Here is a 19308-nt window from a genome sequence, read left to right as displayed (position 1 = left end):
GCACTCTACTAGCTGAGCTATCTCCCCAGCCCCAGAAGACCAGCTTCTAATGTGCTTCATCCAACTCACTTTGGGGCTCTTCTTTCTGCCTGCACTTGGAATGTCTAAATGAGACAAGGTGTGATTTTTGTCAGTTTAGGGTTGGTTGTAACTGATTTTCTTCTGAATGGGTCTCTCCCCACCCCTTGAATACTTTCTCATCACAATGTGATTGGTGATGCCTGGGCTGTTATGTTATGGACCAAACAGAAGGGCTTACTCAAAGCACGGTTTTTCCAAAAAATCTGTGAACCCTTTCATTCAGTCATGTGTTTTCTATTAGAAACAGAACATTAATCAAAGCAAGTAATCTTGAGTTTATAGTCCAGCCTTAAGCTGCAGAAAGCCTGCAGTTTTAAACTGACCAACTCATTTTCCCCAGAGGTTCATTTAAAAAATACTTGGGGCTAGGAGTATAGCTCAGTGGTAGAGTACATGATTAGCATGCATGATCCTCTGGGTTCAGTCCCCAGCTCCAAAAACAACAAGAACAAAAAAAACCCAAACTGAAACTTATTCGACAAAGCATGAAAGTAAGTTTCTTACAGAAAGGGGAAGTGTCTTTTTTCTGTGGCTTGCTCCAGATGGTAACCACGTGACACAGCATTGACAGAGCCCCTCTTTCTTCTCTTCATAAGGATACATAATTTGGGCACTGATAACTTTCTTTTCGGAGCACTGTTTCTGAGTTCTTTATTTTTGGAATTCTCTGGATTTCTTACTTTGTTCCTTTGACATCAGGCAAAGATGGAAAAATAAATGTGTGTCAAATAAGCTAATCACAGGAGAAGAATGCAGCCCAGTCCTGTGTTTCCTGTTTCTCATTGGCTTATGAGAGCAGTGAATCCTGGTCCACACAGCTTTGGATCTTCCTGCTAACCTTGCATATCCTTGAGTTTTCTTTTCTTTTCACTTTTAACAGTGAGTTTTAACTGACATATCACATCCCTGAAATTTATCAGGAGTTTGACTTAGTTTCTTATTTGAACTACTTTAATGTGGTGAGTATGAAGCTAGAGGGGAAGAGAAAAGGGAAATCATATTTATAACAATGCTTGCCCTTCCTCATTCAATTCACCACATCTTTCTTGAGGTCTTACTGTGAGCTGGGTATGGTGAGAGGCACCATCTCGTGGCTCAAAGATGTGGGTGCTAGAGCCAGGTTTCTGGATTTGAATCTTAACCCCACTAGTTAGCACCTGTTGGACCTCAGTGCCTTCTTATTTCACTTCTCTGTGCCCATCTGTCATTCAGGAATGCCAAGTGCCATCCCATAGTTGTTGTGATATTAGATGACTTTTTTGAGATGATGATAATGATGGGGAGAGGTTGGGATCAGGGCTCAGTTACACACTTTATTACCCTCATGCTGCACTGTCATGAGTGTGTCAGTAATGCTGAGGTGCTTATGGATGGGGATGAAATATGAGACAGGTAGTTACAGTAAAGTGTGGTGGGTATTACCATAGGAGATGAGGAGGGTGTAATTCAGCAGGGGGTGCCCAAGCTGCTCTCTGTCAGGTTAGAGAAGTAACCAGAGAAAGGGATGTTTCAGCTGAGATCTAAAGGAGAAGTAAGAGTTAGCTGGACTGGGTGAGTGTATGTGGGGGTTAGGTCATGTGTTCTGGGCAGAAAGATATATGTGTGAAGGTCTGAAGAGAAAAGCAATCCCACAGTGTTTAAGGAAGAGAAGAAATCCAGTGAGCCCAAGTGTGGGTTATAAGGAGGGTAGTGAGAGATGAGGCCAGCAATGAAGGTGGAAATCAGCCGATGGAAAACTTGTGAGTCATATGAAGGAGTTTGGATGACTAAGGGCCAGGTCCTGTTCTTGAGGTTTCCATTCATTTCTTCAAGCATCAGCATTATGTTATAAGTAATACTAGCTTCATTTTGTTAATGGGGAGGTTGAAGTTCTGGAAAACTGTCACTTGCCCAAAGGCACAGAAGGCAGCACAGGTAGGATTTGAACCTGGATCGCTCGTGGCTCCAAAGTTAGAGTTCTTTTGATGACACATAGCCCTTGGAACTTGAAGTCTGGCTGTTATATGATTTTAGGCCACCTTTAGTTTTCTTTATTCTGTTTGCTCATGTAATATATCTGAATACTTGTATATTACCTGCTCATGTAATATATCTGAATACTGTATATTACCTGAGAATTCAGCCTATGGACTTGCAGAAACAAATGGAAATATACATAAAGGGCCACATAGTGCCAGACATATGGACAACACAACCACTGCTTATGGACCCAGATTCTTACACAAAGAAATGTTTTCCTCCACAGTCATAGTGAACTGAGAACCTAGGTGTTGGCTTGGTTGCCAGTCATCTTACCCAGAGCAAGTCGAAGTCCACATGGATAGCATGTTTGTATGTGGGGGATTTAATCCCCTAGCTATTTGATAGGTTTAATCCATGGGGCTCTTCTTTCTGCCTGCAGCCATTTGAGCTTCACTTCTGCTGGTAGGAGTGACCTTCAGGCTTCTCTAACTCTCAAGCACCCTGTCCTTTTCCTCTCCCTCTAGAGTCTACAGGGTCCATTCTACCTATGACATATTTAACTTTTTTGTTGTTAACTATGCTTAGTGGGTTTTGAGGGCACACACTGGCTCGCCTTCCAGGTGATAGAATACAGTTAGTAACACTCAATAGGTAACTTGCTTTCGCCAGGAAAGGGTACCAAGGCTCCATGAGAGGTTGTTTTTAAAATCTTCAAAAAAAAAAAAAAAAAAAGTCCTCTAAAGTAGACAGCTTATCGTATTCTTTTCAGCATATTTGGAGAAACTAAGACCTATACTTAAGCAATATGCCCATTAATTCTTTCCTTCTATGGAGTAGACATACTCCATAGTTACTAAGGGTAACTCTGTCCCAGAGGGTGGGAACATGGAGTTGAAAGACATAATCATCTCCCTCAAGGATGAGGCAGATATTTGAATAACTACATAGGAAGTGAAGTTTTAGGACAGAGGAATGGTAGAAGTGATTTGCCTTAAGTAAGATTAGTGAAAGATTCAGAAAGAAATAGCTGTTTGCATTGGGCCTTGAAGGGCTTCATAATGTTGGAGGGAGGACATCCCAGGCAGAGGAAACTGATAAATGCCAAAGCTCAGAAGAATGAAAAGATAGGCACCTAAGGGTCCCTGTAGCATCTATGAGGTTAGCAGAACGTGTATAGGAAGGAGGTGGGGGTAGTAGGACAAGATGACTGTAACTTCCACTGGTAAGACCCCTAGGGCTTGAAGGAGACCAAAAGAGTCCTTCATAGTTCCCTTCAGTCTCCTAGTTGCTAGTACTTCTTTCCAGAGCCATGCACAGCCCATAAACATCCTTAAGCTCTGGATGGGCTCTCTCTTGACCCTCTTTCTCTGCCCTTCTTGCCTGGTGATGTTTTCCTTCCTTCCCCTCCCTCCCTCCCTCCCTTCCTTCCTTCCTTCCTTCCTTCCTTCCTTCCTTCCGTTGTAGGTGGACAGTATGCCTTTATTTTATTTATTTATTTATTTTTATGTGGTGCTAAGGATTGAACCCAGGGACTCCCACATGCTAGGTAAGTGGTCTGCTACTGAGCTACGGCCCCAACCCATGATGTTTTTCTTATAATGAATGAAAATGGATCTTATCATCTGAGGATTTGTGACTGACTGCTTGGAGGAATAAAGGTTACCAGGTGAAAGGACATCTGTGTCATTTACTTTCTGTGGCATGATGTAGCTGGGAGGAATGAAGTCCGTCTATGACCAAACACCTGTGTTCCTCCCTCATTGGCAGGGTCACCAGAGGGGAGCATTAAATTGCTCTTCAAATGAGTCCAGTCTCTTGTTCCTGAGGAGATGGGGCTGGTGCAGCTTGAGTTCTCTGGGCTGCTCTCACTCTTGCCTGTGTTTGCCTTGCAGCTGTGTAAATGAGTATGGAAGATTATGATTTCCTGTTCAAAATTGTTTTAATTGGCAACGCTGGTGTGGGGAAGACGTGCCTAGTCCGACGGTTCACTCAGGTAAGGGCACTCAGAGGCCCATGGTGGGTTTTGTCAGTCTTGCCTACATTAGAGGAGTCTTATGGGGTGGGTGCTTGGTCCCAGTGCCAGCCTCTTGGCTGTGCATTCTTAACACACCCTTTGAAAGTGCCATCAGCTTTGTAACCTAGGCTTTTTCTAGACCCCCTCAAGGGAGCCCTCCCACACTTCTTCTTCCATTTATCAAAGGAACAAGTGGTTTTGATTTCAGTACGAAGTATCAAAAATTAGATAAAAATAGATTAGTTAATAATTCAAAGGTGGAAACAAATTAATGCAAATTAAACCTCAAACTCCCTGCCTGTGCCTCCCCATTTCCTCCCAAGAAACTGAGTGAATCATTTTGGTTTAGAACCAAATATGCTGATTTTTCTAAACCTCATAAATGGGAATGAGATAAGAACAGTGAAGAACTCTCTGAACTGAATGTCCTTCCTGGTTTGAATCCTTATCATAGGACCTAAGTACAAGTTTCCTTTGGGGCTGCCCTCTTGAGACTCACTGGCTAAGATTACATCCTGTTTTAAATTTGGAAATCAGAAATCATTCTGAAGTTGGCCATTTTCTGTGTTTTCCTGTGAAAAGTAGAATGATGCCTTTTTGGGGCTATAATGCATTCAGCTTGTGTTTTCCTAAAGTGCTCATTGGGAAAGTTAAGACTAGCTCTTCTAAGGTGTGGGGCAACCTGGTGCCATGGAAAGGGTGCTGGCTCCAGTCAAGACACAGGTCCTTGACCTAGTTCTGCCCCAGGCTTGCTCTGAGAGCCTAGGTGTTTCCTCCCCTTGCCAGGGCTCCCAGCTATACATGTGGGGCCTAATGAATCCAAGGCCCCTTTCAGCTCTGACAGTCTGTGGAAAACTGGAGAGGCAGATTGGATAACACAAACAGCTTTATGGCTCAAGTCACTTTGGAAATGTCAGGGTTTTTCCCATGATAAGAGAACACAGAAAATAACTCAATGCTTTTTACTAAGCCTTGGCCTGGTGAAATCAAAAGCAAAAAGCTAACAGGCATCTGGGGCTCAGTTAACCACCCTGGAGATACAGTGAAACTCCAACTGGTATCTATCTAACATTAGTAATCTTTTCTGCTTTTAACAGAAGGACAAAACTGTGGAACTACAAAGATACAGATAAATTTTCAGCCCCTTTATCGAAAGTTCCCTTGACCTGTTTCATTACTGAAAGGTCAGAGAATCACTCTAGTTCTCTCATTTTATAGATGAAAATCATAAAACTAGAGGGACTGAATGACATGCTTATGAACTCACATCATGCTAGTGACAAGAATGGGATTAGAATCTGGGTCTCCTAGTGCTCAGTTTGATAATTTCTATGTTCTGAAGATTCTAACCTCTGAGATCATTCTGTTTTAAAAACACAAACCCTATCATTGAAGGTGAAAATGTTTTCCTTCTTGAACAATAATTTTTACCACCAAGCACATTTTTCTTATTTTTCTTTTCTGTCTACTTATTATCCTCCCCAGTCCCTCAACAACCCCCAAAGTTCATATTTCATAGACAGGCTTGTTTGTTTGTTATTTAGTAAGCAGTTAAAATGAATTGGATTCAGCTGTTTTTGAGGCATGAAGGGTTAGGAAACAAAATGGTGGGGAAAACATTGGGAAGGATTTGTTTTATTATTTTGGCATTTGTTAGGCTGCAAAACAGCTGGAGCTATAAACTTGAAGCTTGACAGCCTTGTATCTGAGCCAAGCCAAAATAGAAGAAAATTGATTCAATATTTGTAAGTAAAGTTATGAATGTTTATATTTCCATCTTTTGCTGAAACGCAATGAACATTTCTTTTGGTTTGAAGCTCAGCCTTTTAAGTTCAAACTTTAATTAAGGAGCTCTGGTTAGGAAATGGACTTAACTACAGATGCCCTAACCTTAGATGTCAGAGCTAGTAAAGTCCATTTTGCTTTAATTTCTGGAAATTCTGGAATATGGATGAAAAGGGGAGAGAGACTTGGTGTAGAGCTCTTTCCTGATAGAATTCCTTGCTACCCACAACTTCCTCCCTAAGCTTACAGGAAATGTTATACAATAGTAAATCATATTATGCATGTAATTTTGCTAATATCCTATCCTTTGGAAATGGCTATATTTCCATTTTTAAGTAAAGTTCATCAGATTCAAGGCCCAGAAAGAGAGGGTGGTTGGTCTGAGGTCACCTAGAGATCCTAAATCTGCTACCTACTGGTTTAATGGTTTCTACTCAAAATTTTTAGGTGTCTTTCTGGTGTCATTGGCCCCAAGTTCATGTAATTATGTTTGGTACACTGTACTGCAGAAGGTAGTGATCACTCTCAGGTTAGAGGAAACCTCAAGGAAGTGCCACTGTCTCTTTAGGGTTTCTTATGCTAAGTTCTTTTTCATCTTGGTTGTCCACCCCCATGACAGTCTCTGTTCAGGGTGTGGACATGATAACCAGTTGTTCTTTTTTTGTAATTTGTTCTTTTCAGATATACATAAGAGTAGAGTATATTTTGACATATTATACATATATGGAGTATAACTTTCCATTCTTGTGGATGTAGATGATGTGAAGTTGCTGGTTATGTATTCATATATGTACATAGGAAAGTTATGTCTGATTCATTCTACCTTTTTCCCTATTCCTATCCCCGCTTCCCTTCATTCCCCTTTGTCTAATACAATAAACTTCTATTCCTCTCTTCCCTCTCCCCATTATTGTGTATAAGCGTCTGCATATCAGCGAGAACATTTGGCCTTTGGGTTTTTGGGATTAGCTTATTTCACTTAGGATGATAGTCTCCAGTTCCATCTATTTGCCATAATTTCATTCTTCTTTATGGCCAAGTAATATTTCAGTGTGTGTATATACACCACATTTTCTTTATCCATTGATCTGTTGAAGGGTATATAGGTTGGTTTCATAGCTTAGCTACTGTGAATTGAGCTACTATGAACATTTATGTGACTGCATTGCTATACTGCAGTATGCTGTCTTAAGTCCTTTGGGTATATACTGAGGAGTGGAATAACTGGATTAAATGGTGGTTCCATTCCAAGTTTTTGGAGGAATCTCCACACTGCTTTTCAGAGTATTGCACCAGTTTGCAGTTCCACCAGCAATGTATGAGTGTACGTTTTCCCCACATCCTCGCCAACATTTATTGTTACTTGTGTTCTTGGTAACTGCCATTCTGATTGGAGTGAGGTGAAACCTCAGTGTGGTGTTTTTTAAAAAATTGTTCTATAGTTGTAGATGGAAAGAATGCCTTTATTTTGTTTATTTTTATGTGGTGTTAAGGATCAAATCCAGTGTCTTACATATGCTAGGCAAATGCTCTGCCACTGAGCCACAGCCCTAGCCCGAGTGTAGTTTTAATTTGCGTTTCTCTAATTGCTAGAGATGTTGAACATTTTTTCATGTATTTGTTGACTGATCGTGATAACCAGTTTTGAACTTCCTTGCTTTTGCCTCTTTAGTGTCTACTCATTTCTCCCTAGTCTCATTCCAGTGGTTCTGTGTATCTGATTTTTATATTATTAGAAATCAGGTTCCCCCACTGTTTTTTCCTGAATCTCCCCCTTCACCCTCTCTCATCCCTTTGATCCACCTTCTGTTTCTGCTTCTGTCAGGATTTCTCTCTCCCACTTCCCCCTCCTTCCCCTTAAAACATACATACAATGTTAAATTAAACTGGGCTTCCATGAGACCAGTCAGTGTTCTTTTTTCTACCAATTAGCTCAGCCAAAGAAAGGGCCTGGTATTAATTAGTAATGGGAAATGTGGGAAGTATCTCATTTACCTGAAGGATGGGCATAATTTTTTCCATTGTTTGTTCCTTAGGGTCTTTTCCCCCCAGGTCAAGGAGCCACAATTGGAGTTGATTTTATGATTAAGACAGTGGAGATTAATGGTGAAAAAGTAAAGGTAAGAGGTTAAATGTATAACGTGTCTTTTATGCGCTCTAAGCTTAGGGGAAGTTGTGTAGTCACATTTTCATAACATTTATTAAATCTCCCAAAAGCCAGTTGTGGTGGTACATGCCTGTAATTCTAATTACTTGGGAGGTTGAGGTAGGAGGATCAGCAACTTAGCAAAATCCTGTTTCAAATTTGAAAAAGGGCTGGGGATATAGCTCAGTGGTAAAGTACCTGTGGATTTAATCCTCAGTGGGGGAAAAATCTGATTGAAACCCACATTGAAAACAATATATTCAGCTGTGACACTTATTTCTAGTCCCTTTTTGAGAGCAGGAAGGGATTTTAGATAATATGTTCAAAAATTAGAACAGAGAAAAAAGGGCTAAAGCAAGTTTGTCTTGTCTTCTGTCACATCAGAGGTGATGTAAAAACAAGGAAGAAATTTCTTTTTGGATTTCATGAGTTGGGCCAATAAACTGTGCTGCCTCCTATAACAGCAGGTCTGTGAAAAAGCCTCCTGATTTCCACATTTCATTTTCGGTAATTAAGCCATATTAATCACTTATTAAAATTATCCTATCTCCCACATACCTTTGTCCCTAGTAATAGATAATAAATGAGGGGTTCAAGAAAGAATCCATGGTCTCTACCCTTTCCCACATTTGGTGGCTTCTGGATAGCTTGGTACCAGGAAGAAGTATGGTATGTCCAGTAACAGGAGAAGGGAGATTGTGTTCACTGAGTACCTACTATAGTCAATGCTTCTACTAGGTGCTTTTATAGTTACCTTAATTTTTACTATAAACTCTTGGAGGTAAGTGGTATTATTTTTGTTTTACAGACTTCAGAAAAGACAGGTGACTTACTTATTCATGGCTATATAGTCAGGAAGGGAGACGGAGGATTTGAACCTGTTCTGCCTCCCTGCCACCTCCCCTTCTGTGGGATAAGAGGGGAATGAAGGCACAAAAGGTCCATCACCGTGGAGCAAGGCAAGGAAGGTGATGGAAAGAAATGTGAAGTGAAACTAAATTACATGGAAAGAGGGTAAAGATATTGATCTTAGGCACTGTGTTCTACCTGCCACTCATTTATTGAAATTCCATTGTTGGGTCTCTTAGAGGTGAGTACCGTGGAAGGAAGTAATAAATCCAGCCATAAGCAGCTCAGTGAAAGCTGACATCAGAATTCTAGCAAGATCACAACCTAAGCATTCCAAATTTGAGTCCATGTTATTTGCATCCACCTCCCATATGTACTCCTTCTTTTGAGTTCCTTAGGAAGGGCAGAGAAGCTCCATAATGTTTTTGTAGCACTTCATAGATATTTGCTATCACAAAGAAGTTATAGGATGAGGCTTCTGAATGGATAACAGAAGCTTTCCTAACTCAAAATGGTTCTTTACTGCAAAGACATCTATACCAAATACAATAGTGAATGGAGAGCTCTTGGTGTGAAATCTATGTAAATGCCAACCAGAAAGTCAGGAAAATAGTGTTTGGATTGAGGAGAAAGAACTAGGGTGTGGGGACAGGAAAGAGATTGGAATGTGCTATAGAGGCGTTGGTGGAAAGAACCTTTTGTTGATTTCTATGGTTCCAGCAGAGGTGGGGTAGTTGCCAACTGGAGTCAGGTAAGGATAACTACTCTTTCACACATTTTACTTCCAGATATCTGAGTTTCTCATTTATATATGAATACGTGAGTTCATTTGTTGGACCAGAAATGTTACTGCCTACCATATGGCAAACATTGGCTGGAAATAAGGGTGAATAAGAAATGATCCCTATGGTTAAAGAACAGGCTTACTCTTCTTTCCTGAATCACTAGGCTTAGGTATTCCATTTATTCTACCTTCTGAAAACCATAGCCTCATTTTTAAGAGCTTACTACATTATTAGAATTCATGATTTTATGGTGTCTAACTGCAACACAAGACCACAGGCTCCCTAAGAACAAGGTTTGTATCTTACTCATCTTTGTATTTGCAGTGCAGTTCCTATCCCTAATACTTCTTTCAGGGTTCTGTAACTTTATAAAAAAAACGGGAGTAGGCTAATCCTTGAAATCTAGATCAAATCAATCTTCCTGGAATTTTTTTTCTAACCCAGTGTATTGACTCTAGATATGGAGTGACTGCATTCATCCATCTTAATCTATGGGCCTCATTAATGTGTGAACATGGGAGAAATTTCTTTAGCCTGTTATTAGAATAGGACCAGGTATCACTAAGGAAACAGTGTCTATCTTATTGTCATACTTGTTGTCATTTACTGAATACCTATTCTTGGTGATGTTTAAATGTCTTTTTGCTAGTATTTGCAAGCTTTCTCAGAACCCTGTAAAATTAGTGGAAAAAAAAATTCATTAGCAGTTGGTGTAGCATCACCCACTCAGTGATCCTTCAGTCATATTCTCTTTCTTGACTTCAGTTCCCTTGTCCTTCCCTATTAGTATCATTCTTTCTGGAATGGCTTCCAGACTGAAAGTGGGGAATAGAAGGTATTAGATTCTTGTAGCTACTGAGAATACATGCCAAATCATTGGAGGCAAAGTTAAGGAAGAGGCCTTCTCTTAAAGTAGCATACATCACTAAAGTGACTTTAGGCAGAAAATAGAATTAAAACATATGTAGCCCACTGACTAAAATGATAAATTTTGCTTTGTATATTTAAGCATGATAAAAAATCAGAATAGAGTTTTCTCTTATACATTGAATTTTTTGGTTTATCATAAATTAATGAGTAATAAGCAAAACTCTAAGCTTTAAAACATTTAAACCTTATAGTAGAAGATTTGCTGTATTTCTCTTTATTCAGATTTATGTTGCCTAGATAGGAGACTCATAAAAGTAGGTACATTCCTCATTCCTTCAGCTATCTGTCCATCCATCTATGTTATAGTACATACTTTGTACCTAGCACTGTGTTAGGTAAATCTTTGCCCCCTAAAAACTTAATATCATCTGGCTCTGACAACATTTTATCTGTGGAATCTTCTTTTATATCCCACCAATCTTTTAAGGAGAATTAGTGAATCCCTCTTTTGTGATTCCACAATCCTTTGTTCATTTAGTTAATCTTCATTTAAATGTGTCCCCCTCTACTGTTTTAGGAAGACACTGAGGGGTATGATGTCAAATGGGAAATACCCTTGGTCCTCAACAAACTCAGTCCAGTAAGGAGACAGACTAGTGAACCAAGGATAACACTGCATTATTGTGACAGTGAGGCAGTAGAAGTTAAGTAGCATGCAAAGAAGAATAGACAAAGAGTGTAGCAGAACCATGCTGGAGATGAGTGGTTAAAAAAAAATCCATGACTGCAATATTGAAAATATATTAATGGGCATGAGACTAACATTAGGAAAAACTGTCTTTCTGGTGCCTTTTTAATGGAACATCTTGTATTGTACTTTAGTTAATTAACTATGGGTTTGGCCTCTTTGAAGACTGAACTCTTTGGGATCAGGGGTTGTTTTATCTTGTATCCTCCCTGTGCCGAATGCAGTGCCCTTCCTATGTTAATGTCATATAAATGCTAAAATAAGGCAAATGGATTGCAGAGCATGGTGAAACCAAGTTGAGTGATAAAGACAGTGGAGTATGAACACCCTGAATAATCAACTATCAGGCTAGAAGTTGGGAGTCCCCTTTGAGAAAATTGTATATATCTTGGCAAACTCATACAATCATTATTCTAGAAAATGCTCCAAACTGTTCCCAAGATGTGCCAGTCATGAGAACATACTGATTTCTTAAGATTGACATCATCTAAATCCAAACACAAGTTTTTTAGAGGCTCAATGGGGCTTTAAAAACAATTGTCTGCTATTTTAAGTACATCCTAGTAGAAAGGTTTGAGGCAGAGAAGAGAAATAACTTTTGTTCCAACAAAAACTAACAACATCTATATATACTTACCTTTAGCATACACAGACTTTCATGTATATCAAATAGTAGCTGTCACTTTAACTTAAAGGAGAGTCTCTGTGCTAAAGATTCAAGTCAGGGACTACTAGTCACCCATCGATCTCTTCAGCTAAACTGATATGAGCAGAGGGTGACAATAACCAACTCATCCTCTTTGGATTCAGATGTACAGTAACAAAGGTAGCATGGTTCCTGTCAGGAAGCTTTGAGTCAAGTGGGGAACATAGCTACTAAATAATTAGATGATCCAAGTGTGTCAGATGCACTGGGCAACAGGAGTGGGGGAAGGGGAATCTGGCCTCCTCTATAGATTTGAGAAGGCCTTCCCTGAGGAAGTGGTGTTGTGTCTAAGGTGGTAAATACACTTTCGGCCTGTGAAATATATACAGTAGAAGGGATTACTTACTGTTGACATTATTTCTCAAGGCCCTGTGATTTGCCCTATATTCAGCAGTCTCTCTGGAGAACAAGTTGCTTTCAATCCTTGCCTGCTTTATGTAGAGAATTGAGAGAGGCAATGTGGGAAGTGTTTGGCCTTTTTTTTTTTTTAAATTAAAACCATACACTATTAGGTTTTAGAACTAGTGGATGAGTTTAGAAAATGTGAACTTCTAGCAGGTTGCATATTTTCATCTCCTTTGTATAAAGAAACAACAGATGCCAAAAGAGATTAAGTGACTTGCCAGAGGTCATGGAGCTTAAAAGTGGTAGAAGGAAAATTTTTGTCTGCCATGGCATGGTTCTATTTTCATTAACAAAGATAATACATTAATATATTCATTAGAATTTTGAACTGCAAAGAGTGGTGAAGTTGGATTTACTTTTCCTTTCTGATTGCTGACTGAAATACCAGTGGCCACAGAGTGACAGCTTGCTCTGTGTAGCAACTTGTAATACCAGGATGGTATTACAAGTTGGGACCATAATGCCTTGTTGAACTGTGAGACACCAAGCAAGTTGATTAATCTCTCTGTGCATGTTTCCTACTGTGAGAAAGCATATCCTACCTTATAGGATTATTGTGAAAATTGAGTTACTACATATAAAGTGCTTAAAATAGAGCTTGGAACATAATGAATAAAAATTTTTTTAACAAAGAGGGAACTCTTAATAGCAAAACAACAACAAAACAAACAAAATAAGCCCCTTTTTCTAACCAAAAACACCTAACCACATTAATAAGAACAAATTTTAAGTGCTTTCTTTAGAATAGAAAATGACTATGAAATTTTCTGGGGGAAGTTATTTCCATTTCCAAGCTAAAGTAAGCTAATGCTCTCTTATTTTCTCTTTCTCCAACCTGCTGCTTCTTTTATGCCTTTATAGCTCCAGATCTGGGACACTGCAGGTCAAGAAAGATTTCGTTCCATTACCCAGAGTTATTACCGAAGCGCCAATGCCTTGATCCTTACCTATGACATTACCTGTGAGGAATCCTTCCGCTGCCTTCCTGAGTGGCTGCGGGAGATAGAACAATATGCCAGCAACAAGGTCATCACTGTGTTAGTGGGTAAGTAAGGACAAGTGAAGAGGGAAGCTGATTTGTCGGTATCAGAAAATTGATAATCCTGTAACACTTGCGACTTTCTGTTTTCCAAGAAAGTATTTTCTAGCAAGTCACGCTATAGCATTAGTTCTTCTGTAATTGCATAGAAAACAAAATCAGTTCTATCCCATCATGATGGAAAATAAGGTAGAAAACATTGCTGTTTTCTCTAGGCTCTAGGGGAGAAACTGGATGGTTACAAAAGTTATGTGGGCTGCTATACATTTTTTAAAAACCTAGTTACAAGATGGTAGAAACTGCTAGTATAAAAAGTAAAATCTTTTGTTTTTTTTAGTACTGGGGGTTGAACTCAAGGGCGCTTAACCACTGAGCTACATCCCCAGCCCTTTTTAAAATTTTTTATTTAGAAACAGGATCTCATTGAGTTGCTTAGGGCCTTGCTAAATTTCTGAGGCTGGCTTTGAACTGGTGATCCTCCTGTCTCAGCTTCCTGAGCTGCTGCGATTACAGGTGTGTGTCATAATGCCCAGCTAAAATATCTTTAAAGGTACAAGAAATTCATTATTGGATCAATTGTTTATTTATAAAATAGACTTTCATTAATTTTTTCCCTTCTTACATTTTTGCCGATTTGAGAAATTCTACTTCAGAAACAGTTAACTAAGGGAAAAATGCTGCAGTTTGTTTCATTTTGTAGGAAGAAAGAACCTCTGTCTAGTATGGGGAAAAACAGTAACCAACCCTGGCTTTTCTGTGGTGACAAACATATTCATTAAAAATGGAATTACAGTAAAAATGGAACGAATCACTAAAAACTCCTAGTGGTGATGGAAAAGTGTTAATAATTGTATGGTTATAAATGTTTTCCTTTTGGGAAGGAATTTGCTGTATAGTGTAACAAGATCTGAATTTTGGAAAAATGGGTAGGGAACCTCAGAAGCATTAAGTCAGAAGTTATAGCTAACAGTAAGCTTTTGTAACAAGCATTATAACTGGTAAATATATGCCAGGAATCATATTAGGAGCTTTGTATGTCATGATCCCAAATTTACAGGTTAGGAAGCAAAGGCTAGTGACGTGAAATTCTTTCTTCAAGGTCACATTGCGTGTAGGATCAACTAGTAATACATTGCTTTGTAACAAGTTGCTGGATTTTTCCTGGGTTAGGCTGCTAGTTAAGTACCTGCCTCTTTATGAGCTAGTGCTCTAGGCCCACTACTGAAAACCCTTGTGTACAGTGGTGAGCCCTTCCCATGAAGCCTTTGAAAGCCCACAGCTCAGAATCTGTGCTTTTTCTGTGTTCCACAAAAAGCCCTTGCAAACTCAAGTTATAGCATTACTTCTTGGGATTTTATCCAAAAACGTTAAATGGAGATTTGAGGAGAGATAATCAGTTAGTTCAGTATGAAAGAGGGATTGGCTTTAAAAAATTTGGTATGGAAAATTTCAAACATAAGCAAAGCAGAGAAAACAGTATAGAGAATCCCCATGTGTACATCTCTCAACTTCAGAAAGCATCAGATAACTCATGGCCAATCTTATTTTATCTGTTTCCCATCTATTCTGTCCACTCTCCCCACCCAGATTATTTTGAAATGTCCCAAATTTTTGAATTACCTTACAATATGAGTGTGTCTTTGATAAGATTAAAAAAAGTGAGCTACAATGTCACTCTCACACCTAAAATAATTAAGAATCCCTTACTAGCCTCAACAATTCAATGTTCAAATTTTCCTAATTTATACCTTTTTTGGTAAATTTGTTCAAATCACCTCCAAATATGGTCCCTATGTCATACTTGATTGTTGTCTTTTAATTCTCCCTTTATAAGTTCCACTATTTCTTTTTCTTTTGGAATTTATTATTAAAGCATTTGCCCTCTAGAGTTAATAAATATCAATTGTTTTCTTTGTGGTATCATTTGACATGTCCCTCCATCACACACATTTCTCACAAATCTATAAATAAATCTATAGGTGTGAAGAGATTCATTTTAGGGAAGTTTTTAAAGCAAAAATACCCCATATATGGTATTTCAGGTATAGTTATCCTAGGACAAGCAAGAACACCACTTGATTTCTTTTGTAATTCACTGTTTTTCAAGGTAGTAAGTTGGTTCCCTAGGATCTTTGTAAATTAACTATTGAAATTTTTTATATTTTTAATATATGAACTTATGGACTTAAATGTATTTAGTGTATTATATTACCTTGCAATTATTACTGATTCTCCAATTATTGCTGATTGCTCCAGTTTTGATAGTGGAAACTGCTTCAGATGAACTTCTGAGATCTTTTGATGATTATTCTTTGGTAATTTTTTGCCTTCTGGCATGAGTGTTCCAGGTAAATCCATGCATTTTCTGTCCCAGACCTGGACTTAACCATTTGTTCAAGAAACACTGTTCCTTTTTAATGGGAAGTTTCTATTTAGAGGCCACAGTCTAGGTGTTAGGAATCCTCCTTACTGGTAGGCTGGCCATTGTTTTTAGGCTTTTCAGTGGACAGGGCTGATATGTATGTGTGCATATGTTGGATTCTATAGCATACACAAGAGGGTTGTCTTAGTAGGCTCTACTAAATGTTCTCACAAGACTACCATAAGTTACACTTGGCATTACATTCACTTACATCAGGGCAGCAAACATGGCTTAAGGGCAGGTTGGCATCAGGCATACCTCTTCAGTGAAAGAAGTCCTCATAGCAGCTTGCCAGGACTCTCCCTGCCCCTGGAAAATTCAGGTGTCAGGAAACAAGGCTCAATTCAGGCAAGTGAGGGATCTGCCCTGGCCTAAAAGTCTCAATGCCCCTAGGAGCATTGTTGTATAACCACTATACAAGTTTGACTTTTAGGATCTCTTCAAGTGAAGAATCAGCACACCGGGGAAGCCCAAAGTTATGGCATTCCATTCAGTATTTATAATTCATACACAGAATTCCCAGGTCAGAGTGATTTATCAATTGGGTCATTTAAGAGATGTTGCCAGGTAAAATAGTTGATATCATCTTTGTCAGGTTTCTTGGAGAATAGATGTTGAAAACTTTTAAAAGATCAAATACATCATGAATTATTCATAGTGAAACTTCCACTTATAATTCAGGATTGCAGAAATTTTACTGAACTTCATTAATCTTATATCTCTATTTCTTCCTTCTCATGACAAAATTTCCAGTTCCCAGTGATAACCAGAATAATTACTTATTTGCTTTATCCCATAATATACACATAGCACCTCACAGTAAGAGTAGCAGCACTGCCACTGACAAGATGCTTACTGAAACCATTTGAGTGTTTTTTCTTCAATTCTTTATTTTTAGTATATATACCTAAGGATGTATGGTTAAATTACCATATTCTTAAACTTACTTACTTGAAATAGTTGTGTGTGGTTATTTTGCTTTCAACTTTTAGGGATTGTGTTTTGTATTAATTGTGTAATTATGAAAAACATTTGTAAGTTTCTGAAGTCAAAACTATAAAATAAAGTATATTCAGAGAGGTCTGGCTTCTATTCCTATCCCATCAACCCTGGTTGTTGTTGTTGTTGTTTTTTATAGGTAACCATTATCTTTTAAATTAAGATTTTGGTTTATTCTTCCCTTTAAAATTAAGCAATGTGTTTTATATATTCATATTTTCCTTTTTCTTAGTTGTAAGTTATGTTTTCCTGCTTTGCCTTTTTTGCTCAATATATCCTAGTGTCCTCATTTCATGGTGGTATATAGAAATATTCCTCATAGCTTTCATAGGGGCAAATACTCCATTGTGTGGATGTACTATCTTGCTTAGCCAGTACCCTACCGATGGACATTTGAGTTGTTTCCAGTTCTTTGCCATTATACATAGTGCTAATATTTTAAAATAAAAATCCCAGTAATCACAGTCACATTTGCTTTGCTTCACTAGCCCATCTGTCTGGTTGACTTCAGACCTGGAACTTAGTTTTTATGCTTCTGAGCTGGCAAAAAGTCAACTGTTGATTCTTTCTTTGATCATACCACTGTTACAGGAAACAAGATTGACCTGGCTGAAAGGAGAGAGGTCTCCCAGCAGAGAGCAGAAGAATTCTCAGAAGCTCAGGACATGTATTATCTGGAGACTTCAGCCAAGGAATCTGATAATGTGGAGAAACTCTTCCTTGACTTAGCATGCCGACTCATCAGTGAAGCCAGACAGAACACACTGGTGAACAATGTATCCTCACCCCTCCCTGGAGAAGGGAAAAGCATCAGTTATTTGACTTGTTGTAATTTTAACTAACGGCTGAGGCAAGGAGAAGCAAAAGGCATCAGCAGCTGCCCCAATGGGCCACGAGTTGCTGGGGAGATCAGATGATAACTGTGGCTCCTGCTCTGGGACCTTCTGACTCCTGTGGGCTCCTGAGCTTACAAAGCATGGCAGGCCAAGGGCCTCGTCCACAGGCCAGCATTAGCAGAACACATAACGGTTTCATCCTTTTGCAGTCTGGAGTTGGAGTGAGAAGAAAATTGCACTAGGCGCTCCATGATCTGCAGAGCATGTTGCTTTTTTTTTTTTCCCCCCCCCCTCCAAAAATGCAAGTAAAAGTGCATTCCTGAACACAGTCCAGGGGGAAGTGTACTGTAGGGATCCCTACTGTACATCAGTGGGCGCATGTGGGGGCTGTTCTTTAGGGCTTCAATGGTGACATTCTGGTGGCCCTGGTTTTCTTGTCTACCAGGTAAACCAAAACTGGGAACACCAAGTACTCTCTGTGGTGTGTAATGATGACCCCATGGAGATTCTGAAAAGTGTTATTTCTTTTGTCCACAGGCACTTTCAAGAACTTTGGGATGTAAAAATTATATGAAATCTTTACCCATGACCAACAAAACAATCATTGTTTTAATTATATATAAGCTCCATGACTCCTTTTGGTGCTAATGATTCTATTTCACAGACCAAACATTTTAGTACATTAATGTCCTTCCATGTATTACACAGAAATTTTAAAAATGGGGGAAATCCATGAATTGGCACTCTTTTTCAAAATCTCATTACTACCTTTTCTAGAATGAATTTCTAGGTAGAGAATACTTTTTCTTTCATGTTCCCCTTTAAATCTCTGAATTTTCTTCTATTGTCTAAATCTTTCCTGCCCTTTATAAAAGTTTGAAAATGAAAAAAAAATTGACTGATGATATTCTAATATAAAAGGTTAATTCTTAGACCTTACAAGTAGTGTGAGAAAACAGACCAGATATGACCAAAATACTGTGGATTAATGGACTGCAGAGCAGGATTCAAGCAGAGCACAGTCCTTGATAATAGGTCACATCCTTTACTTTCTGGTACTATCCTTCTTGGACAAACCAAGGATTAGGATTTTGTAGATATTTTTAGTATAAGTAAGAGTAGCAACAGATGAAAAGCCTCACAAACCATTTTTGTATCTTCAATAACCTTAGAAAAATTCTGCTGTGGAAGCAGGTTGAGCTGTAATTTATCATCTCCTTATAATAATGTCACTCTCAGACTCATGACCATATGTTCTTTCCTGTTTCTTTCTCTTTTCCTCTCTTTCCTGGTCTCCCCTTTTGGTCCTCTTTTTCTCCCTTCCTGATATGCATGTGTTACTGCAAATCTCCAATTCAAAGGAGGTATATATGCCTTTACTTAGCCAGTTTTAAAAGAGGACTCAAAATGGAAGACATGCTGCTGAATCTGTGTTGCTGTTTCTTCAGTGCCATACTTTTGATACCTTCCAATTTGTTCACTGATACAAATGCAAATTGGGAAAGTAATTAAACCTGTATACTGTTGATGCTGTCAGATGTTTCTGTAGATTGCTGCTTAGCATAACTGATGGATGAGTAATGGAATAAGGATATGATATGTAATTCTGCTGTTGCTGTAGATGGTGACAATCTTGGTCCTGATATGTTGATGTTAGAAAG

General features: G+C 38.8%; 1 protein-coding gene across 2 annotated transcripts in view; it reads left to right on the top strand.

Annotated features, from left to right (window-relative positions):
• RAB30 (RAB30, member RAS oncogene family) overlaps window positions 1-17938 on the top strand; it is an 81115-nt gene extending 63177 nt beyond the window's left edge. For both annotated transcript variants that reach the window (XM_079105628.1, XM_079105627.1), the window contains 4 exons: window positions 3936-4036; window positions 7879-7962; window positions 13213-13396; window positions 17403-17938. In XM_079105628.1, coding sequence (XP_078961754.1) covers window positions 3944-4036; window positions 7879-7962; window positions 13213-13396; window positions 17403-17653 — 612 coding nt within the window. In that variant the 5' untranslated portion in view covers window positions 3936-3943 and the 3' untranslated portion in view covers window positions 17654-17938. The remainder of the gene's footprint in view (window positions 1-3935; window positions 4037-7878; window positions 7963-13212; window positions 13397-17402) is intronic.
• Window positions 17939-19308: the final 1370 nt, after the last annotated feature.

Source organism: Sciurus vulgaris (assembly GCF_902686455.1).
Source record: "Sciurus vulgaris genome assembly, chromosome: 11".
Classification (NCBI taxonomy): domain Eukaryota; kingdom Metazoa; phylum Chordata; class Mammalia; order Rodentia; family Sciuridae; genus Sciurus; species Sciurus vulgaris.
The sequence above is the reverse complement of the archived record's forward strand: the minus strand, read 5'-3'. Positions and strand labels throughout refer to the sequence as shown.